At 34.5% G+C, this 25,654-nt stretch overlaps 1 protein-coding gene across 6 annotated transcripts in view; it reads left to right on the forward strand.

The window, feature by feature from the left end:
* Positions 1–25,654, forward strand: part of TBC1D22A (TBC1 domain family member 22A) — a 142,694-nt gene that overhangs the window by 73,307 nt on the left and 43,733 nt on the right. For all 6 annotated transcript variants that reach the window (XM_023918659.2, XM_086886867.1, XM_086886871.1 and 3 more), the window contains exon 11: positions 2,802–2,929. In XM_023918659.2, the coding sequence (XP_023774427.2) occupies positions 2,802–2,929 (128 nt within the window). The remainder of the gene's footprint in view (positions 1–2,801; positions 2,930–25,654) is intronic.

Below are 25,654 nucleotides of genomic sequence, written 5' to 3' on the forward strand. Positions count from 1 at the left end.
GAATTGTTTTTTTAAATTATAAAATAATTTTTCTTTCAGAAACTGCAGTAGAAGTAGTTTTTATAAAATACTTGAAGTCTTAAAGCTGACAGTAATTATATATCTTCTTGTTCATTGCACATACATACTTATTTTCATTGAAATGGAAAATTTAGATTTAGATTATGCCAGTCCAAATTACCTTTATCAGCAAATTAACTTCTGCTTACAATTACTTACAAAGTAGGAATAATTAGCTTCTTTACTCAGTGCATCTTCTATTCCAGTCTTGCATCAATTAGGTATAAAGCACAGAGTTTAGTAATCCATTTTTCAACTTGTTTAGACTAGAAAGCAACTTTCAAGAAATTCATTGTGCCCATTAACTACCATAGTTGAAATATCACAACTGGCACAATTTATTGTTCTTCATTACTTACTTTTAATGGCTACAAACAACCAAATGAAAATTGTTTCTGCTGTGTGAAGAGCAAAAATTTTGTGAGTTAGTAACTTTGCTTAGAAATAAAACTGCTTTTTCTTTTGCATCCTGCTTGATGTGCTAGATTGTCGAATCACAGTAGTCTGTAATGTAGGTATCCAAATGTGATATTCAAATAATAAATACAACCCAGTATCTCACTTCAGCCTATTTAAGTTGCAACTAAATTTTTCTAAAGCAAAGGCAGACACACAATAGTAATTCAGCCTTTGGTGTAAATAAGTGATCTAATAATGGTGCAGTGGGTGGAGAAGTGACAGTGGACAGGGCTCGAAGTCAGGCTACATTTGGCAGGTGAGCATTCACCAGTGATGTCCTTAAATGTTCAAGTCTAAGGCCAGCTCTATTCAATATTATCAGTCATCAGGATGCAGGGGTTGAATGCACCAAGTTTGCAGATGATAATATACTGGGGGGCATTGTTGAGGAACAAGATGCCTTGGAGAGGCATCCTGTTAGATTGGAGCATTGGGCAGTCATCAATGATTTATTTAAGATTTGAAAATTTAAAAAGAACAAGTTACAAGTTCTCTGACCATGATGAAGTAATTCTGAGCACAGGTATAGACTGGGAGAGGAAGGGTGGGAGAACAGCCCTGAAGAAAGAGATCTGGTTTGTCCTGGCCAGGAGGGCAAATCCCATCCCGTGGTGCATCAAATACAACATTGCCAGCTGGTCAAAAGAGTTATCATCCCACTGTATTCAGTGTTGGTGCAGCATCACCTTGAGCATGGTGTGTAGTTCTGGGCCTCACAATTTTAAGAATTTGTCTCTATTTGTTCATATTTGTATTGTGGAAGGGTATGACTGTAGGAACATAGATACCAGGTCTGCTGAAGACTGCTTTAGCCACAGGTTAATGGAGGGTGACAAATGCTATGAAGAAATACCAGTACTTAATATATTTTCATTGATATTTGTTTTCAGTTATCATTGGAGACAAGATGTGATATGGAGACCTTTGGAGTAATGTGTTGTGGTGTCTTATTTTTTTTTAAAAAAACAACTAATTTTGATTGTTTTTGAAATCTGAAAGATTTCTACTCCCAACTTCCATATCTAAACAACTGTTTTATATTGAATGACACTTCCATATAGCCAAAAAATACATCTTGAGGGAAAAAAAATTTAAAAGCTTCAGTCTTTATTATAATTTAGTATTAATTCTGTTACTTTAATCTCTAAGTAATGTTTCCTGTAATAGTGCTACCATACTCTGGGGATTGTTATTTTAATTAATTTAGTGGTTTAGTGCCTTTTTAGATATTTCTTAGATTTGTAAAATTTAGAAGATGAGCATTTACTCATTGTTTGATCTGATAATATACCTCTGTGAATTTGGATGAAGGGATGATCTGGGGCAGCAAAAATCTCCAAAGAATGTATTTGTATAGAGAAAGACCATAGGAATGTCTTATTTAGGCTTTAAAAAACTTCATGTCAAAATTTGTCCAAAATAAGACATTAGCATTTCTGCAGTATTTGTCATTTACCCCATACTAATGTCATATTTGAGCCTGTTAACTAAAGCCTGTTAACAGAATGCTTGTGATCCTTTTTGCAGAAAATTCTCTCAATATAGACAAAACATGTAGTAGATTAGTTCTATTAGCTCTAGCAATAACCCATGCAAGTGATTATCACATATATTATTCAAATAGTATATGTTTTACAGTAAATACAGTGTGTGAGAGCACTGGTTTAAAAACCATTGATTTGTATTGGTTTTATTTGGATTTATTTGAAATACTGAGAAATTATTTAAGCTGCAAATTAGTTTTCTCACTGTATTTCCTACACATTAATCTCACTTTTTCATGTCTCAAATGCATCCTTTACATGTCCTTTCCTTATATTTCTTTACCTTTGTAATGTAATAATTTTCTTTTTTGATTGCCAAAAAAATTAATTTGATTTTATTTTTGGTGGCCATTATATTATTTGGAAACCATGTTTCCTGTGGCATTGCCCCAAATATTTGTAGCGTAAGAAAATAATGAGGATATATGTACCTAATAATTTTGCATTATAACTTTGTATATTTTTGTGGTATATTGTAAAACTCTGATCTTAATGTTTTATTAAGATAGTGCTATTCAGACCAATTATTTAATCAATGTAGTGGCAGAAAAATCAGTCCAGTGTAATGTTTAACTAATTTATATTCTGGGTGTTCTCATTTGGTTGTGAGGATTTGCATGCAGCACCACAAGTTATTTCCTTGAGATTGGAGGAGTGTTTTATTGTTTTAGACACTGCACTTGATATTTCAAGATTTCAGAAAAGTTGCAGTAAAATACCTGTTTATTCTGTCTTCAGAACAAGTTCATAGGCACTTGGATCAGCATGAGGTGAAATACTTGCAATTTGCTTTCCGTTGGATGAATAACTTGCTGATGAGAGAAGTCCCTTTACGGTGTACCATCAGATTATGGGACACATACCAAGTAAGTACTTTTTTTAAACCTCCATAACTCTGGTAATGTGTGTTGGACATGCCAGTATCTTTGTGAGTGGTTTTTCTTGAACCTATTGCTTTAGTGTCATCTGAGAATCACCATAATAAGAGAAAAAACTTTCAATGATCACCACTACTTAGAAACATTTAATGTCTTCAGTCTTGTCCTTCAAAGGCAAGCACTTGATGTCATGATAGTTTATAGTACTAAAATGAACACTCACTCAAAGTTAATGTCAATATTCCCTTCTTTCTCTTCAGAGAAGCGAAACAATGGATTGTGCCTAATCAATGTCCTGCATTGATTCTGAGTTTCAGGTTTCTTATTGTCCATCTGCTTAACTACTCAATCCAATATTAGCTTCCAGTCTTCAGTTCTCAGCCTTCATCCTTTGTCATGTCTTCTGTCTTACTGTTTGTCCAGTCAAAACTTTTTATGTTGCTGACCTCTTGTTGCAATAATTATTTTTCCTAAATAATTTCTTTTCTTACTGTCAAGAGAAAGAATTGGTATTTGAGAAAAGTGGTTTACTCATTCTTAGTTCTATTACTTCATGTTCCAGTAGTTTCTGGTTGTAAATTTTGACTATATGTTTAAACTATATGTCCTCATCTACCAGTTTCATTGTTGAAGTAGAGGGGGAGGGAAAAGTAATAATATTTTAAATTCCATAAGAATTTTCAACAATATTAGTCAGTAAATATGAGATTAACTCACAATTTATGCCTTGTAAAGAGATGTAATATCTTTAAATATCGTTGTCTTTATACTTAGTCATTATGTAGAAATGCTCTTCTAGTTTCATACACTTTAATACCTGAATGTCTACTTAGATCATCTATCCAGACCTGTAACAGAGGGTGAAGAACTGCTTGCTCTTTATTTAATGAGTCCAGTAAGGTGTTTCAGTGAAGTCTGATGGTATCCGAATCTGATAAGAACACGTTAAGAAATGAGGAATCTATTGGTTCTACTGTTAAGCTGTTCTAGGAGGAGATATCCTTGCAGAGTTTATCTTCAACAAATATCTGAATTGAACATGGCTATTATTGACATCTGAGGTTCTTTTGCCTCCTTTGTTTCATTATCATATCTGTTACTCATAGTGATATCCGTTATTACCTGGCATTTTATTCCAGTATAAAATATTTATTCTTTATAAGACCTTTCTGATAATTTGAAAGATTGAGCTATTTAAATGTTTTACTGTAACTAATTTATCTCCTTTTGAGTAAGTTTTGTTGCTGTTGCTGCAGTATTTCTAGCTCCTGAAGGTTTTTTGCCATGCTACCTCTAGCACCCCACTTGGTACCTGATCATTAGCCTTATCTATATGATAAAATCATGTAAGAGAGCCTCCTTAATCCAGATGACCATCCATATGTGCCCCAAAAATAGATGTTTTTGACAGAATTTTAACTTGAGCTCATCTCTGAGCTATGATTGTGTGATAATGTTAAGAATCTTCCTTTGAAAGTGAAGTCTGGGGTTAATTTCTCAAACTACTGCCGTGCTGAAAGGAGCCCTTTCTCATTGCTAGTCCTCATTTCACGTCTCAAGTTGCGCTTCAATGGGACCTTTATCTGAAATAAGTGCTTCTGATTATTTAATTATAATTTTAAAAAACTTCTGATGTATTTAAAGTAGTATTTAAAAACCTTATACTTAAGTCTTTGCATGAGATTTCTGAGGGTATCTTTTAAGTTAAGGTTTCTTCAAGGTATTTATATCTAAATAGCTAAATGGAATTCTTATACACAGAGTGTAAGATTTTTTTATATTAAACAAGCTTAAGGAATAATTATGTTTTGACTCAGCAGGTGCCCCAGATCTGTGCAGTTTCCTAGGTTTCATTATTTAGTAGGCTGTTCTGTATGCATGTCTTGTGTATTTATGTATTTATGTCTAGTGTATTTAAAACCAATAAGGATATCCTAATGTAGACACCTTTTTCTGAAACGACTGCAAGTAATTCCTCAAGTTGCTAATCAGATTTCAGTTGTGCTTATACTACACTGGTTATCAACCTGTAATATGTATTTTTTCACACTGATAATATGGAAAATAAATGCAGTGAACCTGTAAGAGCCAGTAAAGTTCATGCAAAGTTTTTGCTAAAGTTACAGATTTTTACTCAACTTGTCATTAAGTTATTCTGTTGCTTGCAATTTCTAACTTAATTGTTTACAACTGTATGAGCAGTGCTGCTTTCTGAATGGAAAACACTTCAGAGACAGAATTTGTTCAGTTGTTTTTTTTTGTCTCATATTTTTAACTGCTGTAGACCAAAATATATCTCCCATTTAGAGATACGTTGTTAAAGAAGTTTTTCAGAGGGTTTAACTATGGATGAACCTGTGATGTTGGATATGAAAGAGAGATGTAAAATGAGTAAAGGCAAAAAATATAATTAGCTTTCCAGAGGGGAGGAACAATCCTTCTAATTGTAAGGGCTGGATAGATGTTTAACTACTTTTCTCCCTGAACTAAAGCTAATGATCCTGTCAAGGGTTGCTTTTGCTACCTCATGTGTCCTAAAGCAGTTAATTAAGGACACTTAGGAATTCTGCTTAGATTTACACAGTTTTATTGTCTGCTATTTCACTGGCTACTTAGGATATGCCTGTACTGACTTTTATCCTCTGATATTCTTAAGCTACTCTCAACTGAAATAGCTTTACCTGCACTTTAAGTTCAGAAAGGTGAACTAATCATGTTATGTAACATCAGCAGGGACTACAGCCATTCATCTCTACACTGTTGATGTTGGGCTTTTGCTCAGACTCTACCTACCTTGTTGCTCTTGGAACAGGATGGGGCATTTTGAAGGCACCTGTTTACAGTCTTCTCTAGTCCCAGTGTGTGTCATGATGTGGGAATGGCATAGGAGCAGTGTCAGAGGAGGGTTCTGGATGGCTGGGACAGTCAGATGTGGACTTCCTCATGTGGAAGGAATAGAAAGGCCGGCAGACCTGTCAGATTCCTTCATGCACCAGGAGTGCATTCTGGCTCTGTTTCCTGCAGAAATCCATTGAGAAGAGACCAGTGACACCTTTTGAAGAGAGGATCTGATGCTGCTGCTGTTTTCATAGAAAATAAAATCTTTCTCTCTTTTGTCTTCCACTCTCCCTATTAAAGCTAAAACCATGCCTTGTTTTGCCAAGCTGCCTGTTTTCCTCTGTTTCAGTGGAAAAATAAATACTGTGCTGTTTCCAGCCTAAATTCTAGATTGGTGACTCTCACAGCAGGCCCCAGTTTCTCATGAACTACAACAGAGGGTTTTCAGGGGAATAACAGCACGCTTAAACAGTCTGCTGTTGTGTATTTCCTCGTGTGAGAGATAACTGCTGTTGGCTGGAGGTGTTGGAACTGCATTCTGTCTCAGTATTTGTTACTGTTCTTCCAGTGACTTTCGAGACAATAGAATTGGACACTTTAATGATGTCCACCTCTGTAGTGGAATGTGTGGTAGTAAGAGTACTTTGGCTGGAGTCATATTCTTTGTCTAGTTTAATTTAGGATTCATCAGTCAGTTGTTAGGGTCTGTGGAGTAAATCATTGAACATATCCAAAATACCTGTACTTGAGCTAGTTAAAGTTGAAGAGAAAAGAAATTTGGAAAGGCTCCCAATTTCTCACTTCAGTTAATATTCTGTCATTCTGTAACTGTATCTATGAAATCCAATAAAATATATCACTGTCTTCTGAAGAAGAACTGTGTAAAGAAGAAAAAGTAAAGACGTTATGCATTTTGCTTACAAAGGATATGTTGAGAAAGCATTTTTAGCTGTATCTAGATTGATTTGTTCTTTAATCTGAATTGCATTTTAATGAGTGAATTATCCCACTTCTTCACTTGTTTCAGGCCTTTTTTTTTAAATTTTTTAAAATTTTATTTTAGTTTTTTATTTTTTAAGATGCAGTAAGTACCTTGTAAATTATGTCAAAATGGAAATTGCTTGTTATAACCAAGACATTTAAAATTTAAATCCATAGAACTGAAACTCATTAATATGAATGTTTATGTCCACAAACCAAAATAGTGTAACATAAGACCTGAATTTTATCTTATATTATATTTTGCCTTTTTATCTTATATGTTGTCATCTTTTTTGGCACAAAGACTTGGTAAAATGAATTAGCACGATGGCTGAATTCAGTATATATAAGCGTTTGACATATTTCTATGGACTTACAAAATGCAAGTTAGTTTTATATTTGGTCCTTGACAGAAGGATGCTTTGGCATTATTTTAAAGATTGCTTTGCTATTTGAAACTAACTTTTGTGGCCTTCTTACTTTAACTCAAGATTCAATATACTGTATTGAAAAAGGTGGAGATGCCTCAATGCTCAGTGTCTGTGCTGTCTTGCTCTAGATAAGTATTTTATATGCTTACCATCAAATCTCAGATAGTGCCCTTTCTTCAGACTAAGACATTTTATGGCAGTTTCCATCAAAGTTTCTATTTTTATTTCTTTAAATTCTTAAAATGTGTGATGCCCTCCAGGCCCTCCTCTGTGTTTATGCAGCTGTGTACTCCTGTGTTGGGGGATAGGAAGCAATGCCATTACAGTGGTTCCAGCCATTCCCAGTTCTTCATCCTTGACTAGAAATGGCAATACAGGACTTGAATGTCAGTGCTTGTATACCAGTACTTAGAGCAGGACAGTATTTAATTTTGAGTATCAGTATTTTTTAACTGCTTAAATACAGGATTCAAAACTACATTTGATTTGTAGGCAGTTTGTAGCTGGAAGGAAGTCTCTAACAATGCCATCAAATTATCTGGATGCAACATAACAGGGTTTTATACTGATTGGTGTTTAAAATAGGATAGGAATTTTCATAGACATAAAAATACTTAATTTTATTTATTTTCATGTAGAATAGAGTGGATGTATTTTCATTTCATTTTCATTAAAGTGTTTACCTTCTGATTTGATGTTCTCACATAAATTACCTTTTTGTGCTGTCTTTTGTGCAGTGATTTCTCTGTGTAACTCACCATAGTAGTAGTACATAATTCGCAGAAGAGACAGCAACACTGGTTTCATAGCTAAAAACTTGCTCAAAAAAAAGAAAACAGAAAAGAAAAATAAACTAGCAGCTATGTAAGTTTTCAGTTCTAAATACGTGCTGTCATATACTGCATGAATGTTTAGAGTTGAACCGTACAGCCTAATATTTTCACCTGCCAGGATGCATTTTTGTTTCGTACCATTTAGCTGACTGCTGTATTGCCAGATCACCAGTAATTAGCTGATGCAGTTGGCATGAATAATGCACTCAGATTCATTGGAAACACAAACCAGGGAGGTGAGGCAGGTACTGTTTACATGCCCTGCTGTCCTACTTTGCAGCATTGCCCTGTTCTTATGTGAGCAAAACTTTACTGTTACCAAGGTACCTTAAAGCATACTGTGTAAAATTGGCACAAATGAAAGAATTTATAAAATCCTACCATGCAAAATGCTAAACAGTTACAAAGATTAACAAAAGACACAGAAAAAGCCAAATAATAACACTGATAGAATTTGACAGTACTGGTGAGTTTATTTGCTGTCTCACTGCTGAAATAGCTTTTTCTTCTAGTTTCTGTTCCCCTCAGCTCCTTGGCAGTATTTCTTAGTTTTCTTCACATTAGGGAGGAGAGAAGGCTGATGAATACCACAACCAGTGCAAGGGAGGGAGGATGAGAGAGGAGCTGTGATTTCAGCCCTAGTGTTAGATCAGAATGATTGCTTGTCCTTTTTTGCCATCTTCATCAAAATACATTTTTTTCCTTCTTGAATTTTTCTTTTTTCTTTATCAAGGAGACCCATGCTTTCTTTGCCCAAAATAAATGTATTTTTTCCTGGAAATTTTAAATGTATTTACCATTTATATCTTCCCTTCTTCAAGGAAGGCTGAAGTGCATTTTTCATTTCTTTGACTTAGTGTTCATTTGTATTTTCATGTGTCTCATATTGGACCTCATGCTTTATTGACCAATATCGTAACAGACATATTTGTTTCCCATTTATTTGTTGATATCATTTATGTAGCTCACTGCTAGGTTTTGATTAAGGGGATTTTGTTTAAAAGTAGGCATCTGATGTTTTAAGAAATAATATTGGTACCATTTTCCAGAAGTGCTGAGAATCTAGAAATCCTATAAAACTCACAAAAACCTGCAGGAGCACAAGTTTTCTCTTTTTTGAAATGGAAAATAGATGTCTAAGTCTAGGGAATTATTAAAATAGAATTTTGGTTACATAAATACACCACCTCTTGCTCCTCCTTCATCCCACTCACCTCCTATAAAAAAAAACAAACAAAAAACCAACAGCAAGAACAAAAAAAACCTACAAAAAAAAGAGAGATAAAGAACAGGAAAAAGGTTACACATAATAATGATTTTTGTCTGGCCATACATCTTTGGAATTTAGGAAGTGTTCAAAAATACAGTTTTTCCTATGTTTCCATTTTTTCACATAGACCCAATCAGTGAATTTCGTTCCCTGAATATGAGAGTGATTTAAGTGTTTTCCAGTAGAGTTGTCTTGTGTTTAGTGCTTATTAAAAAGAAAAATAAATCTATTAAAGTTGAAACTGGAGTACATTTCTCAACAGACTCTATAGAATCTGTAAAATAAAGATGCTCTTGGTACTCTGGTCTCAGTCAGTCTCAAGCCACCTGAGACAAGAGACTCAAAATAAGAGTACTAAAATCAAATTTAATTTTTCTTGGCCAGAAATTTAGAGTGTGGGACCTCTCTAGTCTGGTCATTTTGGACTACAAAAATCCTTGAACCGAGTTAGGTTAAGTAAACAAAGACACATGTAGATGAGAGCAAAACAGTGGGGAAGGTATATACCCTCCCATCTTCTTCTATTATCAAGCTTCATCATATATTTATCTCTTATGCTGATTTTTTTTTAATGCCTATTAAGTATTATTAAATATTTATCTGATTGCTTTAAAAAATACTGCTTAAAACATTCTGTGGCAATGATTTTTTTGTAATTTCTTTATGCAGTGAAAAGACATTTTCCTTCTTTGATTTAACAAAAGATTTTTTTGAATTCACTTCCACTTATTTCTTTGATGATGAGAAATTGTGTCAAATCATTCTTTATTCAGTTTTTCCCCATCAACTGTCTCAAAACTGTTTTCTAGCTCTTTATACAATCACCCTTTTTACAGGCTGAAAATACCTGTACTTAAAAGAGCCATTTCATGTAATTTTTGTGCTTGTTTCTGTTGTGTAGTAAATGAAAACTTTAACAGTTGAGACCACCACAGATTCATAAATGAGACTTGTTTCCTTTTTTTTTATTTCTGTATTTATACTTTTTCATGCCATTTCACCTGTCAAAGGGGAGTACTTCAGGTAATTGTTCACAGTTAGTCCAGCGTGACTTAGTGGTTCGTGTCATGGATGACATCAGATGTTTATGCCTTGTTTTTACCTCTGGTGTATATATCCAGACCGAATTTCATTTGTCATTTTATTATTCAGTGGCACAACAGCTTTCTGCAACTTTTTGAATCCAACTTTATTTTTTACAAGTAAAAGATACTCTGAATAATTTTGCATCGCTATCAAACTAATATTTTTCAAGGCCACTTAGTATTTTAGTGAACAATACAGATTCTATTATTTTTGTCCTTTTAATTGATGAACACTTTCTCATTTAATAGTCTCATAACTTTAGAATCTGGGTTAGGTACCTTGTAAGAAGTGTCTGGATATATGAATATTTAATGTCCAATTACTAACATGTGGGTAGGATCATGTCTTTCAGCTTTCTAGGCATTTGTTAATTTGAAACTGGCCAATAGGTTAGATGCTCTGGAGCAGGGGAGACAGACATAGTGGGATATAACCTTTCCTGCCAGATGTAAAATGCAACATGAAAGTTTAATTTTCTTAGGAAATAAAGGTAAAAATATTGTGTGTCTTGGTAGTGACTCTTCTTGTCACTACCTGCTATAGACTGTAAGAGAAAACAGCTCCTGGGTTAAAAAGCATCAGTGTCTTCAGGAGGCTTGTACTCAGGTCATGCCTCTACTCTGGATTCTGTCACCTCTTGTTTTCTCTTTGGAATTTTTTTAGCTCTCTAACTCAGAGCTGGAATTCACTGTCCTACTGTCTACTGAGCCCAGCCTTGATCTTGCCAACTTCCACTATAATTCATGAGAACCTTTTCACATTGTTATCTTTAAAAATAAATGTAAAAGTATGGTTTAAATCATATTTAGTTATTTGGAAACCTCAGGAAGACATGAACAAATGAGAGAAGAACTTTTTATTGCAGGACTGGCAATCCAAACATGTACCTGTTCTAACATAATGTCCTTGTTCTAACTCTGCATTCATTTGGAAGTTTCTCAATCCCTTTGTATTCAGCAAATCGGTATTTTCTTCTGTCAAGAGAGTCCTGGTACATCAAGCTTCTGTTGAACTTGAGCAATTGAAAAGTTTTCAAATCTTTGTCAGACAACTGAGTGTCATTGCCTTCTACCAAATGGATAGTTACATTCTGGAATAATTTTGTTGCCAGGGCAACCTTCCACTGGCAACAGTTGTGCTCATTAGGAATTTACTGTGGCAGGCAATTATATTTCAGTTGTACAGCACTACTGAAGTCACTGACCTCTTATTGTTTGTCTTGTGTTAAATGCAACCTGAAATAATAGAAAACTCAAAAAAAAGAAGGTAAGAGTGTTAGTCAAAAAATAACCACACTGCTTTAACCATATATATATTTGTATAATTTTATGTACAATCTTTAACATGCCTAAGGATTATGTGCACAAGGGAGAAAAAACAAATTTCTTAAACAATAATTCAGCTTTTCAGTGTGAATTTAGAATACTGTCATTCATATATGAGAGTATTTTATAAATGAATATAGCTCACAGGTTTTTTCCTAAAATAGAAGAAAGCCAGATGGTATTTGTAGAATTATAATGGTGTGTGCATATATCTTTGGCTGATCATCCATGTCTAGTTTGTTGGCTTTTCCTATTTATTTTGTAGTTTCTTGTCAAGAGATAAGGTTCCCAAATTTTCAGTGGAAGCAGACGAAGTGGGTCTTGATTTTCTGCTGGACCACATTTTAGCACAGAGCAGTGTGCACATTCAGCTCCAACTCTGATCTGCAGTTTCACTGGCACTGGCAGATATAAAACTGACCATAGAAGCCTCTATGAGATGCTTAAATATGACTCCCCAAAAAGTTGTTAACTGGCATAAATGCATGCCTTTGAATGGGTTTGGATATTACTTGCCAATACATGCGAATTTCTGTGTTTAGAGGTCTGTCATATCCAGAACTCCAAAGTTCCTGGTCTGTCCTTCCTACCAGTGGTCTTGCTGTGAACAGCAGAGGTATGGTTCAGTTTGAGATATAAATGCAGGAAGATAGGTGTCTTTCTATAAGTTTGAGTTCATTGCTGCGTTGTATGTAAGCTTCACCCAGTAAATCAACTCAGGAGCTTAGAGAAAGATTTAGAGTGATTTATGATCTGTATGGTTTAGTGGGGCTCATCAGCTGAATGCCTTTGTAGGCTCCATTGAACATACTGACTTCATCTTCATTAGCTCTGCAGCATAAGTACATAGCATGCTGGTAGGCACTCAAATTTAAAAATCTTCATCTCAAAATGGAAGTTCTCTTCATTTTTGCAAAGTGACTTAAAAATCTTTCCATAATATTTAGAAGAACTTCCTATGACGTGAAATTCTTGACCACTAGATCAACTGTTTTAATGTAAGTGTGAACTGGAAATACATTTGGGTATTGCTAATTTTTGTCTGTTTTTCTTTGGTAGCATTCATTGACATCAGGGAAGATTCAGTGTGGAAAATAAAAGAGGGAAAAAGATGAGAACCCATGATTTTTAAAGAGGAAGGTATTTAAACAGCAAAAACTAGAATATCAAAACTCAGTGATATGCATAGAGAAGCCTAGGTTTTTCTAGCTTCAAGTTGTTTAGGCAGCTTCCAGTAGTGCTGAAATAGATGTTAATTTTTCTGTGCCTAAATGAAAGTTGATTGTGAATGCAGAGAGAAAGTACTTTTTCTGATGCTTAGCTTAGCTTGAAGAATGTGAATAATCCCATTGACTTCAATAGAACAACTCATGAATTTTTTTATTTAAGCATGTACTCTCAAGTGCTTTATTGATCAGGATCTTGATGAACGCATATAGAATAGTTATAGAAAGTTAGATACAGTCTAGAAAACAGTTTGTTTTGCTCCTTGGCTACTTTGAAGTAGCCAGTGTTTCTAGAAGAAGGCTTTATTAAAATTAATATTGTTCTCAAAGACCAAAGTCTCCAGACAGAGAATTGTGTTGCTATACAAGAAGACAAAAAGGCAAATTGCCTTTCTTACATCCATATGCTCTTTAATGTAAGCTCCTTCCTCCCACAGATCCCTTCCTCACTGAGCTTCACTGATGTGTTTTAAGACTACATTACATTTAAGATTACACTACCATTTCAAGTTGTTAGGTTTAGTATTTTACATCTACTTAGTTTTCTTTTCTGAAGCTCTAGTTAGTTGTGTCAGTTATTGTTCATAGAAGTGAGCACTAACAACTAAGCCATAACAGCCATTTGACTTTTCCCTTTTTGTTCTGATACCTTGTTGTTGTTAAAACCTGAACAAATGTACAAAGGTCCTCACATGCTGGACAGTTCTCTGGTTTCTTGTTTCAGATTTATTAGGACATCCATAGTTAACACAGCCTGCACAGAAAATCGATTAAACATTAAATATATTTCTAACTCTTTGCCATTGTGTAAGACATAATACCTAAATTCAAACACAACTTTGGTGGGGCCGGGGGGAGAAAGGACAAACTAGTACTTGACAAATCCAGTAAAATTCAGTAAAAAATAGCTTTTTTATAGCAGTGTAGATCGTTGTGAAAGGCATCTGAAATTGGTATGGTTACTGTTTGTTTCTGGAATGTACAACCTCGTTAGAAATACATGAAATAATAAAAATCATACCTTCTTTTGTCTCTCCAGGCCTTTAACTCCTAGTAGTGATCACCACTTTAATATTCTGGCCTTTCTTGTATTCCTGATACATGATACTCTGGTGCTTTGCTCTGCCACTTGCATTGTCCTTGGCTGTCTATTTTAAGAGCTATTCTTCCCTTTCTTCCAGTCTCACAGGGGTTCTTGTTCTTTTTCACTTTTTCTCCTCCATCCTACTCGTGGGTGATCTGAGGCTTTCTTACAACTTCACTGTCAGCTTATGTCAATGATTTGCATATCTACTTTTTTTTTCTGACCTGTCTTCCTTAGTTAAGATGCGCGTTTCGGAACATCTGTATGGCAGTTCTCCTGAGATAGCTGATGACAATTACTGATACCAAGAATTCTTCTTCAATAGAGCTCTTGCTTCTCTCTTTTCATCACTTTTTCTAGTAGATTCTGCATAGGATTTTTTTAGTTCAACGTATTTTTCTCTTACATTTTCCAGATAATATGTGCTGCACTTTCCCCTCACAGAATTTCAAAAAGCCCAATTCCTATTCTTTTTTTTTTTTTTTTAATTTTCATCTAATACAAATAATATGAATCCCTTTAAATCAGATAGAATATGTAATTTTCTTCTTCTGTCATTACTCAGATGTTCCATCATTCAGTTCCTTCATTTTTCTTGACATTTTTCTCTGTAAGTATTCATATGGTTATCCCAATTTAGTTTCTATTCTCCCAGCAGTAGTTCAGAAACTAGTGATCAAAAAAACTCCAACTGTTTCAAAGTGTATATAAATCTGATAAATTTTGTTTGCTCTGTGCTTTTGTAGTATGAAACTGAAATAATGTTACTATAATGCTGCATTGTGTAGGTGAATATGAAGACATTCTAAAGTGATGCCTAACATGGCATCAGAAATGGACAATGGTTTTCAAGTTAAATCTGATTTCAGCAGTCCTCTGAATGTCCTCTGGGATGTTTTTAGTAAGCACTATTCCACTAAATCTTAGCCACCTTTAGCTGTTAGGATGCATTTCTACACAACAAAAAACTTCAGCATGGAAATCTTCAGTTGGGCACTAGTTCAGAAATTAAGTTGTCTTGATTATTCTGATCTCTGAACAGAATATATAATGTGAAAGCACAAATTGTGAAATATGTATTTAAGATACTGGTTATTCTGATTAACTATACAAATTAGTTATTACTAATAATAACTGAGTATTTTAAATTAGTGAATTAATTTGATGCCTCCGTCTTTGGTTTTAAATTTTGCCTAGTCTATTTACCTTTTTGAAAACATGTCTGTGAATGAACATTTATTTCTGTATTCAGCCTTTTTGGCTACACCCTATCCATTTTCACTGTGTGTGCAATAAACCATTTACCAAACTTGTACACAGGAGTCAGTGGGGAAGATTCATTTCACCGAACTCAGTTGTCTTCAATAATGTTCCATAGGATAATGATATCTTTCAATGAAGCTAAAATTCAAATTTCTTTAAAACACTCAAGACTAAGTATAATATCTGAATCACATTTTGAGCATAATTACTGTGTGACAGTCCTGTCATGACTTTGTAAACAATGAAAGAGTTTTCACAGTGAAAGTAGCTGTTGTGGGAAACATATTTCAGAGATGGTGACTCCAAATCTGCTGTTGTAGTTTTTGAAAACTGTGACTGGTGGTAATTGAAGAAAGTTAAGTTTTGATTCAAGCTGGAGATATGTAGGTTAAATTCTGGAACTGTCTTTTTCCACAGTAGGGAGGGAAAAATAGGACTTTATATTTATTTAATAAATATTGTCAGAAAGAAGAGTGTTCTTTGTGTGGCTTTCTCAGTTTGTATTAACCCTGATGTTTGGGAAATACTGGGTTCATGCAATCACAGAAGCTGAATTGTGTGTTGCAAATGGCACAAGTTTCTCATTCATTGACAGAGGTTGCAAAAAATGCCTTTGGAAACTTCATTTGAAGGTAAATTATAAAATGAATTTTAAAAGTGATATTCTCTTTTTTTTTTTTTAGTGCTTCTTGTTGAACTGGTAATTTGAGAAGTTGAACAATACTCTTTTCTTTAATGTTTTTTTGTGGGCTATATACTGAACCTAGCTACTATTATTTTGAAATGTTGAATATTATTACACTAAGGATACTTCAGCCCACTTTAGCAGAGTAATAAAGCACACTTGTATTTAGTTGATTACTGTGATTTCTTTTCATTCCATTTGCAGGGGTTCACAATGCTTTAATTTCACACAAGCTAGCTTTTATTTCTCCACTGTTTTAAGCAGCGCTGACAATTCACCAACCTTTTTACCTTTGTTCCAAGTCCTTCAATTACAGCTTTTTTATTTTCCTTGTTTTTTGAAATTAAAAATGTCTTCTCTCTCCAGTACTGCTAAGTTGTTATTTTAAAGGTGTATTTTTTACAGCCATGGAAATGAAATCTTCTAGCTTTTTTGATCATTGTGGTGTCAATAGCCATGCTGTTCATTATGAGGTTTGTACTTGTAGGTGTTTATAGGCAATATGTGTAGGAGCCTCAGCCCAGACTGCTCTGATCTTCCTGTCATCTTCTGTTGCCTTCAGTTATTTATTAATGTGAATGCTGACATAAGCTTTCAGATAACCCTATTCAATCCATTTTATGTAATGACATAATTTAATTAATTTGACATTATGTCAAGGAGAGTAGTGCATTTTGTTATTATATGGAGATCAGTGCAGTCTATCAAATGGTTCTTAGTCAGTATGGAATGTTACTCAGTGCATCTTCAACATCTTCTGAAAAAAATGGAAAAGCTGTGCACATTTTACAATAGTAATTTCAGACTATTTGTGCTTGATTAACAAAAATTCACATATATCTAGATTTTATCACATTGCTGTATCATGATTACATGATAAAATACATAATAAAATCACTAATTTATTTTTGCAACCATAAATCAGAACCTAGCACAGCAGGTCACCTTATCATAGAAAGAGCTCTGGTTAGTCAAGCAGGATCTGCTTTTCATAAACCCATGCTGACTATTTCACAAATTTTTCAGTTTCCGTTTTACTAATTTTTTTTTCCTGTATAACTCAACAATTCCAGAAGTTGTCATGTAGTTTTCCATATATGTAAAATAGCTACAAATTTCATTTGCATTTTTAAAAATATAGTTGCATCTTCATGAGAAAACATACAGGTATTTGTGCTTAATTTCTTTTTAACTTATTCTTTTGTGAGAAGACTGTTTATAAATGCCATTATCAGATGCCATTCAGTTTATTTCAATTTATTTTCCATGGAAATTTGCATTGGAAAGATGTGATACCAGTGCTTTTCAATTTAAATGCATTAGCATCCACTAAGGAAGTTGCAATACCTGCATTTTGAAGAGCGACCTATGTTGTGCAAGCTGAGGGATTGTGTTAATCTAATCAAACTGTCAGAGCAATCCTTCTTACAGTGTTCTTCTTCATAAACCCAGTAAGCATTTGAACTTATGTTTTTATGCCTTTTTCCTAGCAAAAAGTAAGCACTGATCACACTCAAAGCATTTGAAAATGAGAATATTAACAAAGATTGAACTGGAAAGCTGGTATGCAACTGTGAGTAATCAGCAGGAAAACCTGTGTCATGCTCATCAACAGTAATTAAAATATAGTTTGTAAACTTGCAGCTGATACTTTAAAAAGAACTAAGTGCATATTTTCTATATTTTTTAATATAGTGTTTCAATCAAAGTTACTTTCCTTTTTGAGATAGCTGATTAGTAGTGATTCATACAAAGCTCACATTATCTTCCTGTGTGATAACCTTTCAACCTGCAGATTAAGTCATATTTTCAAACAGAGATTCATTACAAAAGGTTTATTTCTAAATTTGATGTGATGTTTTTTCCTAGTGACTAGAATGACGTCTAAGTGTCATTTTATCCTAGTATGCTTTAGATATACTTAGTTTATTTTAACTCTGTTATTACTTTCTGTTGTATCACATTACTTCACAAACCAAACACAGAGAAAATATTAATAGCTGTGGTGATTTATTAGTAAAATGTCAAATTGGAGAAAAGGTGCACAGAAATACTACTGTTGGGGAGCAGATCAAAAAAACCCCAATAGACACATTTCAGGAAAGGTTGTAATTAAAGTATCTTTGGTGAACCTTTTCTTGTTATCAGTTTTGACATAATGAAGTTGCTGAGTAGTTATCAATTCAGAGAAGATGGTGTGAGCCTCTGGGAAGAACTAATGGAAAGGTATTTTGATCTACCACTATTTCTCCTTTATTCACTGTGTAGGAACTTACTTTGATGATTAGAAATTTTAAAAAGGTCAATTTCAATTACTTTGAAATGCAGAGTAGATGAAGTTGAAACAAAACAGATATTCCTTTGTTTCATATCTGAACAAAAGAGTAGTATCTGGTAGTATAACAAGTTGTAAGTTTTCAGATCCAAATACAGTTTTAAGCTGATGAATAGTAAGTACTGCAGGTGTCTGTACTTTTCCTATGTGTGCTAGTTGTACATCTGTGATATAGCATCATCACAAAGTGATCAGAAAAAAGAAGTGAATAACAGAATAGGAAAGCATGCAGCTGATAAAAACTCATTCAGAGTAAGCATAGAACTGAACTTACAAACCAAGAAAAGCAGAAAGATCGTCTGAGACAATGACAAAAATACAATGGCACTTGAAATTCCCATTCATGCAAATGTAAAGTGGCATAGAAAGATTTGGGTAGAAAAAGGAAATTATATTCTGGTACATAATCTTTAACCACAAACTGTGTGTTGGCAATTAGGAACAAGAACTGGAGGTCATAATATTTTCAGGAAAATGTTAGAGAATGAAAGAGACCCTAATTTTACCATTATGTAAATCTGTGGTGTTCCTATGGAACAGGTTGGAAGAAGTCGAGAATAAGTCAAAGTAAAGAATTGCACCTTCAAGATTCCTTAGTCTGGGGGGCAAAAAATAAGAGGAGAATGTAGCATAGGTGTACAAAGTACATGTGACATAGGGAAAAGTTTAGTCAAAAAACTGGTGTCAGGTCCAAGCCTAAGATATTCATTACACAGCACAGTTTAATTGTTGTTACCACAACACACAGTGGGTCCTGAATGTTATGTGGATTCAAAAAGGGGCTAAGCAACCTTGTGAGAGAAAAATCTATCATTAGGAATTGAGGCAGAGTCCAATATCTGGGTCAAGATACCTCTGTGCTGTGATGCTGGTGGATGGGAAAAAGTTACCTAAAGCTTGCGCTTCCTTGGATTTTCCCTTACTCAAAGACAAGATAATTCAATCTAGATTCTTTTAGAGTAGCCATACTGGGACTCTGAAACTGTTGATAACATTTGCATATATTCCACATAGAGAAAGTTCTTTAGGTTAGAAAGGCCGAAGAAGATGCTATTTTTTACGATTTTTTATAAACTCCATGTGATTCAGTACTGTCCTTTTTCTTCTACAAGGCACTGCATTTTTTCATAACCACATCACGGTTGGAATGTTTTATGTTACCTCTAGGGTCTAAGGAATGCAAAGTTGACATGCAAAGTTAGGCAGCATTTCTTTGTCCACAATATTTTCTAACTTGCAATGCTGATACTGAATTTTTCTACTAATTTAAATATTTAAATAGAAAAGTGCAACATTTTACTTTGCGAGATATTGAAATCTATGTTTTCAATGTAAATTTGTTTTGTTTAAAAGCAATGTTCTTAAATGTGTTCTCTTTTACTTTTCAAATATATTTTCTGCTCTTCCTTCCATGTGCATTTTATTTGAGCACTTGGCAATATACAGTAGGAAAATTCAGCTTCCTTGTTTGGTCTTCAAATACATGAAGAGAGCTGTGAGGAGAGCTGGCTTCTTTATTCAGGCCAGATCAGCAGATTGCTTGATTTGCTGACAAATAAATAAGCAAAAGAAAGTGTCAAGAAAAAAATGGATAAAAATATTTTACATAAAATATGAAAGTGATGCCGATGTGTTAATTAATGTTGTGTAGAAACAGTGTGTTTACAACCTTGAGAAGTCTCTATCTCATCAAGCATGTATCTTCTGGCAATTTGCCTTTGGTGCAGCCTAGTTGTTTTGAATAGTGCTATTTACTGAAACCAAGTGTGAGTTGTGAGTGCTTTCTCGTTCTCCTGTCACAGAGGGGGTTGAACTTGCAGTATCTCAGCTGCCATTAAGTTCTTTCCTTCTGCCCGTGGCCGTGAGAAGCATCCTTTTCTAATTGAACTTTATTGTTTATTAGACATGATTAAGTTTAGGCAAGGCAGAGCTGGGCAGTTCTGTATCCTGCTGTTGTGAGAGGAGGCAGGGAATGGCTGGCTGACAACGTTAGAGGAAGTCAGTTCTGGCCCATTTCTACTTGAGATGTCAGTTTTACTGGCTGCATGTTTTTTATGATGCAATTTAATAATGTAACTGTCTTTTATGATGTAATTAGTAGAACTGAATAGGATAGTTCATTTGAAAGGGACCTACAGTGATCATCTAGTCCAGCTGCCTGACCACATTATGATGAATTTTTGTTGCTCACCTACACAAAAAAAAAAAAAAGGAAAAAAAACTATTAATCCTTTACTGATTTTCTAATACTGATGCCTTCTCTTCCTTACATTACAAGGAAAGGGTGTCACCAAAATACTATACACTAAAGTCTGGCACTGCTGCAAATACAATATCAGCTATATACCTTCACTGGGGAACGTTATGTAAAGCTTCATCCTGAGTTTTGATCTTTTTACAAACATGATTGAGACATGCAGGAAAATATTTAACACATTCCTACTGGAAAAGTTGCTGTTTCTGTCACTGGACCAGTGTAGTTTCTCAAGAAAATCAGTTAAGTCACTCATTACGTTTTATTGAATCTCTGGTGTGCTGAGATGTCAGTTTGTGTTCTGAAAACAGTGTTCAGAAGCTTCACTCACTTCTCACATCAATGCCTTATTCTTGAGAAGAGGCACAAAAGTCATTCTCTGCTTCTCCAAGCTGGAGTTGATGCTGGCGTACTTCACAGCAGAGGGATTTCACTGTGTTCCTGTTCACTCTAATGGACTGTAGAGCCTAGTGCACTATTGAAATAACCTGCTTCTGGTCAAACACAGACATTTTGCAGTCTACAGCACCATCCTTCATCCTTTATGGGGCAGCACAGGAATTTAAATAAGCTCTCATGCAAGGAGGATTATTTCTTTTTAGTATAAACATTTTAAATGAAGGGAGGAAGTCAGAATATCTTAATGACTGTCAGAAAATAGAAGTATAAACCCATTGGGTTTGTGATTATGAAGTATAAGATTTAGAAAATTAATGGACTTGCAACTTAGTATTGATTTAAAAGAGAATGGCCTACAAAAGGAATTCAGTTTTCTTAGCTTAGTTGATCCATTTTATTTTAGAGCTTTCTGATGTCTTTCCTCCTTTCAGCCATTCTGTCTTATCTGCAAGACTGCGTAGATTTTTCCATACAGTTGTGACAGTAAGTTTTGATTTAAATATTTAAAATATTTAGTAGAAATAAACTTTCTTGAGGAAAGACACTGCTTTATGGCTGATCAGAAAGTGGAATTTATCATAACTAACTATTGAGCACTTTATAATGTATTTATTACTGAATAGCCAGTAGTGTACCTGAGCTAGAAAAATGCACTTTTTATTTTTCCTGCACTTTCTATTTTTCCTGCCAAAGCATAGCTTACTTTCATAGTGGAGTTTTGATGCTGTATTTCAAATTACAAAAATAAAAATAAAAACCTCAGAGTTTGTCCTAAAAGCAATATTAAGTTATAAATGGCAATTCAGTTGCTTTCCTGAGTTGTGTGATAGCCTTGTCCATATGGCAGTCTAGATTCTGGGGGCATGTTTGCAGAGATTTCATATCAGGCTTATCCCCTTCTTTTGGCTAAAGCCATGTACACAACACCAAACAGTGCAGGGAGGAGACAGGCTGAACTACCAAAAGATTCTACTTAGAATATGTGAACAATCTTCCATTTTTTGATCTGACCTCTAGTTTTTACACACTTTATTGAAATGATTAAGAACTGCTTTGTGCTTAGGTCCTTGCATAAGCAAAAATAAAAAGTGCTTAAAAAGAATTGAGTATTAATAGATGAGACATTCTGTGTAGAAATTCTGAGTCTTTCTCACTAGTAGCATAATTATTCCACTCATCCTTTTCCTCTGACAAATGGAATACAACTGCTGCCAGTTGTCTATTAATTGCATCCTTTTTATCAACTTCCAACTCTTTCTATTAAACTGTGTTATGCTCTATTTAGTATATTATTCTGCAGAATTGTTTCTTAGCATTCCCACTCAACAGACATTTATTTTTGTCATGCATATGTTTCTCTGTGAGAGTGAGGAGTGTGGAGGACCGTGTTGAGCAGTGTCAGATGAAGCTCATTGCTATTCTAACAGCATGACTGCGCTCCTTTAGGAGGGCATTCAATCCTTGGCATTCATTCCCTCACACTGATGTGATAACAGAATAAAAGAGCTTTACAGCTGATTGAAGTCAAGTAGTAGAGCCATTGTAAAGGCTCACGAGAAGATTACTGATGAATACCATTACTGCTGGAGGTTGGACTAGCAATTGTGCATGTCCATGCTTTCTTAAAGAGATTGAATAATGAAAGAGAGCATGTGATAATAATTCTGAATTAGCTATGCTTTCCTTTCCTAGAGGGAAGATGGCGGTGTCCATTTGACTTAAGTGTCCTAAGAATTATGTCAAAAATGTTTACCAAGTTCTGAGAAATCTTCATTTTAAAGTGGTAGTTGGAGTTGTGGCTGGTTTAGTTCTCTATTTTTGAATATCAGAATAAAGGAAATTTGGTATGATAATCTGCTTTAGTCTGGAGTCAGAAGGTGTTTGTCCACTTCAGGTATTAATGGAAATGCATAGTTTATCCCATCTTTCACACTGCAACAGTCTCGTTTTTCTTATGACAGGAGACAGATTGAAGGCTTTGAATTTATTGCAATACAAGGAACAGTCTTTGCTTGTAAATGAAACAGATGACTGAGATAAAATCAAAGGTTCTTCTGTGGTTTAGTTTGGCTGAACGTCTTTGGAACTAAAATAGTTCATGTCCGATTGGTTTTTTCCCTTCAGAGAGGGAGTGTTTGGGAAAACATTACATGGAATTCCCAGTATGACTTTTCTGTTATGCTTTTAAGTAATGAAGGAATAGGAGATACATAAAACTTTGCAAGAAGGCTTTCATGTGCAAGAGAGTAGTTCATAACTACCTGTACTAGCTCTGACAAGACCCTGGATGCTCTATAAGACCTCAGGTTGGCCCTGGTTCAGTACATGACTATGTGTTTCAAAAGAATGTTTGCAATCCAAACCAAACCACAGTAGCTGTGTCATTCAGAAATGACTTTCTGAATCCTAGAAAGCTCCTTGGAGCCCTCTCTGGCCTCTACAATATTCTTTTCATCAAACTCTGTTTACCTCCTGATCCTCTCATCCGTCTTTCTGGCTCTGGTTGGTGTTCTTTGCTGTAATTTTTTTCCTGGTTTTCCCTGTGATCCCTGGAATTTTCAATTCATCTGAAGGGAAGCTGCTAAGGGATCTCACTTTTCTTCTGGAGATATCATCCTGACCTCCTTTGTCTGTTTTTGAAAAGGAATACAGCCGCCACAAACTGAAAGCATATAGTAACCTTTTACAACGCTCTTCAATTGATCATTGTAAATATCCATAGGATTACTGTACATTGTATCACATAACCTTTAATACATATTCCATTGGTTTTGGCAGACTAGAACAATTGCATGCTGTGATTATTTTTTGTCCTTTATCTGTCTTTGAGAACAATGGCAGAAACTCCATAGATTGTGTTGATAACGTCTGAATGAAAAAGGTATTATGAAAAGTAATAAATGGAAATTATGCCTCTAACTTCTATTTGCTCTGAATTTGTTTCTAATGGAACTTTTATGAAACACAATAAATAGAATTGAAAATGCAAGTTTTATGTAGTGACTTAGGAAATAGTAATAATACCTTGAATAAGCTAAATAGATACCAATAGCTATACAGCTGGCTTTTTGCATTCTACGCAGAAATTAATATTTTGGAGAGGAAACATGGCCTAGTAGGTAGGACAATAGAGATAACAGCTGAAATATGTATGATTTCTAGCTTTTTCATTTAAATACAGACAGATTTTCTTTCTTGCAAAAACTTATGGATGAAAATTTCCAGATAATATCGCCTACTGTTTCCTTTTTGTAAAAGGAGAACAGACATTCTGAAAGTTTTATATAAATTGTTAAATACAAATCAGCTCAACAAAGACTGTATCTTCTGATTATCCTTTAATAAATTCTCATATTGCTGAAAAAAAATCTTATACATTGTGCTCAAAAAGTTCCACAAAACAAATAGTAGCATTTTCATGATTGAGCCCTTAAGTTCTAATAATCTTTCTTTCATTAATGAACAGATTTTCTTCTTTCTAATGGGATTCTTTCCTTGTTAATAGTAATTCATCAAAACTGTCGAAAATCAGTGTCTTAATGGGAAAACAAATCAAATCTGTCCTTTCTGAGAAGTATAAGCAACATTCATTTGTGATATAAAGCTTAGGTTGCAGAGAGAGAAAAGTTGTCTCTTAAGTATCTTTTAACTTCATTTTAATATTTCAGAAAAAAAAATCTTTTTCTGATTGTTATATGCTCTTGGTTTGTCTTGAAACAAGCCAACACCTGCTTAGTAAAGCATTTTCATGATTTAAAATAGCAATTTTGTTGTTTTCCATAAGATACAATTTGAAACATTTTGTTTCATGATGATTTAACTTTTACAGTTAAATATTTAAATGCAGATGAAATATTTCTATGATTGCATATATTTTTTTTTTCAAGCTTTAAGTGTGATTACTAATGTGATCTCTGAATATCTGCTATGTAAATTAAGTATATAGTAAAGAGATTTTTGGTTTTCTGGCTTGTAGATTCTCATATTCTTTGGTATTGAGTCCCATTTCATTACACATGCACTCTTCATGGCTTTTATTCTATCTGGGCTATGACTTCTTTTTTTCTTATTTTTCTTTTTGTTTTTAATTATCTTTGTCTCTGGTTTGGTACCCATTATGGAAACAGAACTCTGCTGTTTGGTTCCCTGTAGGCTCCCACTGAGCAGTGCTTACAACCTTTTCTTTCCACCTGTTTCCATAGTAGCAGCACCTTGTCGTTTTTGAGAAGTGATTATTAATTTGGTTTATTGTTTAAATGCCCAGGGATGCAGTGAATTTTCACAGCCTTCAAGGGCTAGCCAAGCTTTAGTGGGATAACACGGAAAATAAACAGTCCTTGGAATGTTCCTGATACAGTCCTTGCTGTCTGAAAGTTATAAGGCAAATGCAGATTCTTCAAAGGTGGCCGGGATCCATTTTCAGTAGCTCATCACTAGTTCTAGGAATTGTGAAACTTCTGGAATCAGTTTAGTAGTTTGCCACCTCTTTTTCTATCACTGTGCCTGGCTCTGGGAGTCTCTTCAGTGGATAAATTGTCAATGTGACTTTGTGTGAGCTGATCACTTTGTTTTGCAGCTTGTTTTGCACATTGCTTGTTTCAAATGTATTTTTTTCCAACTATGCACACCGTGCTGCCTTTGTTTTGGCTGCAATGAGCTACAGATGTTGTCAGTGTGTGGTGAGCCTCATCTGTGGTGAGCCA

Source organism: Cyanistes caeruleus, chromosome 4 (assembly GCF_971803275.1).
Source record: "Cyanistes caeruleus chromosome 4, bCyaCae1.hap1.1, whole genome shotgun sequence".
Taxonomy (NCBI): domain Eukaryota; kingdom Metazoa; phylum Chordata; class Aves; order Passeriformes; family Paridae; genus Cyanistes; species Cyanistes caeruleus.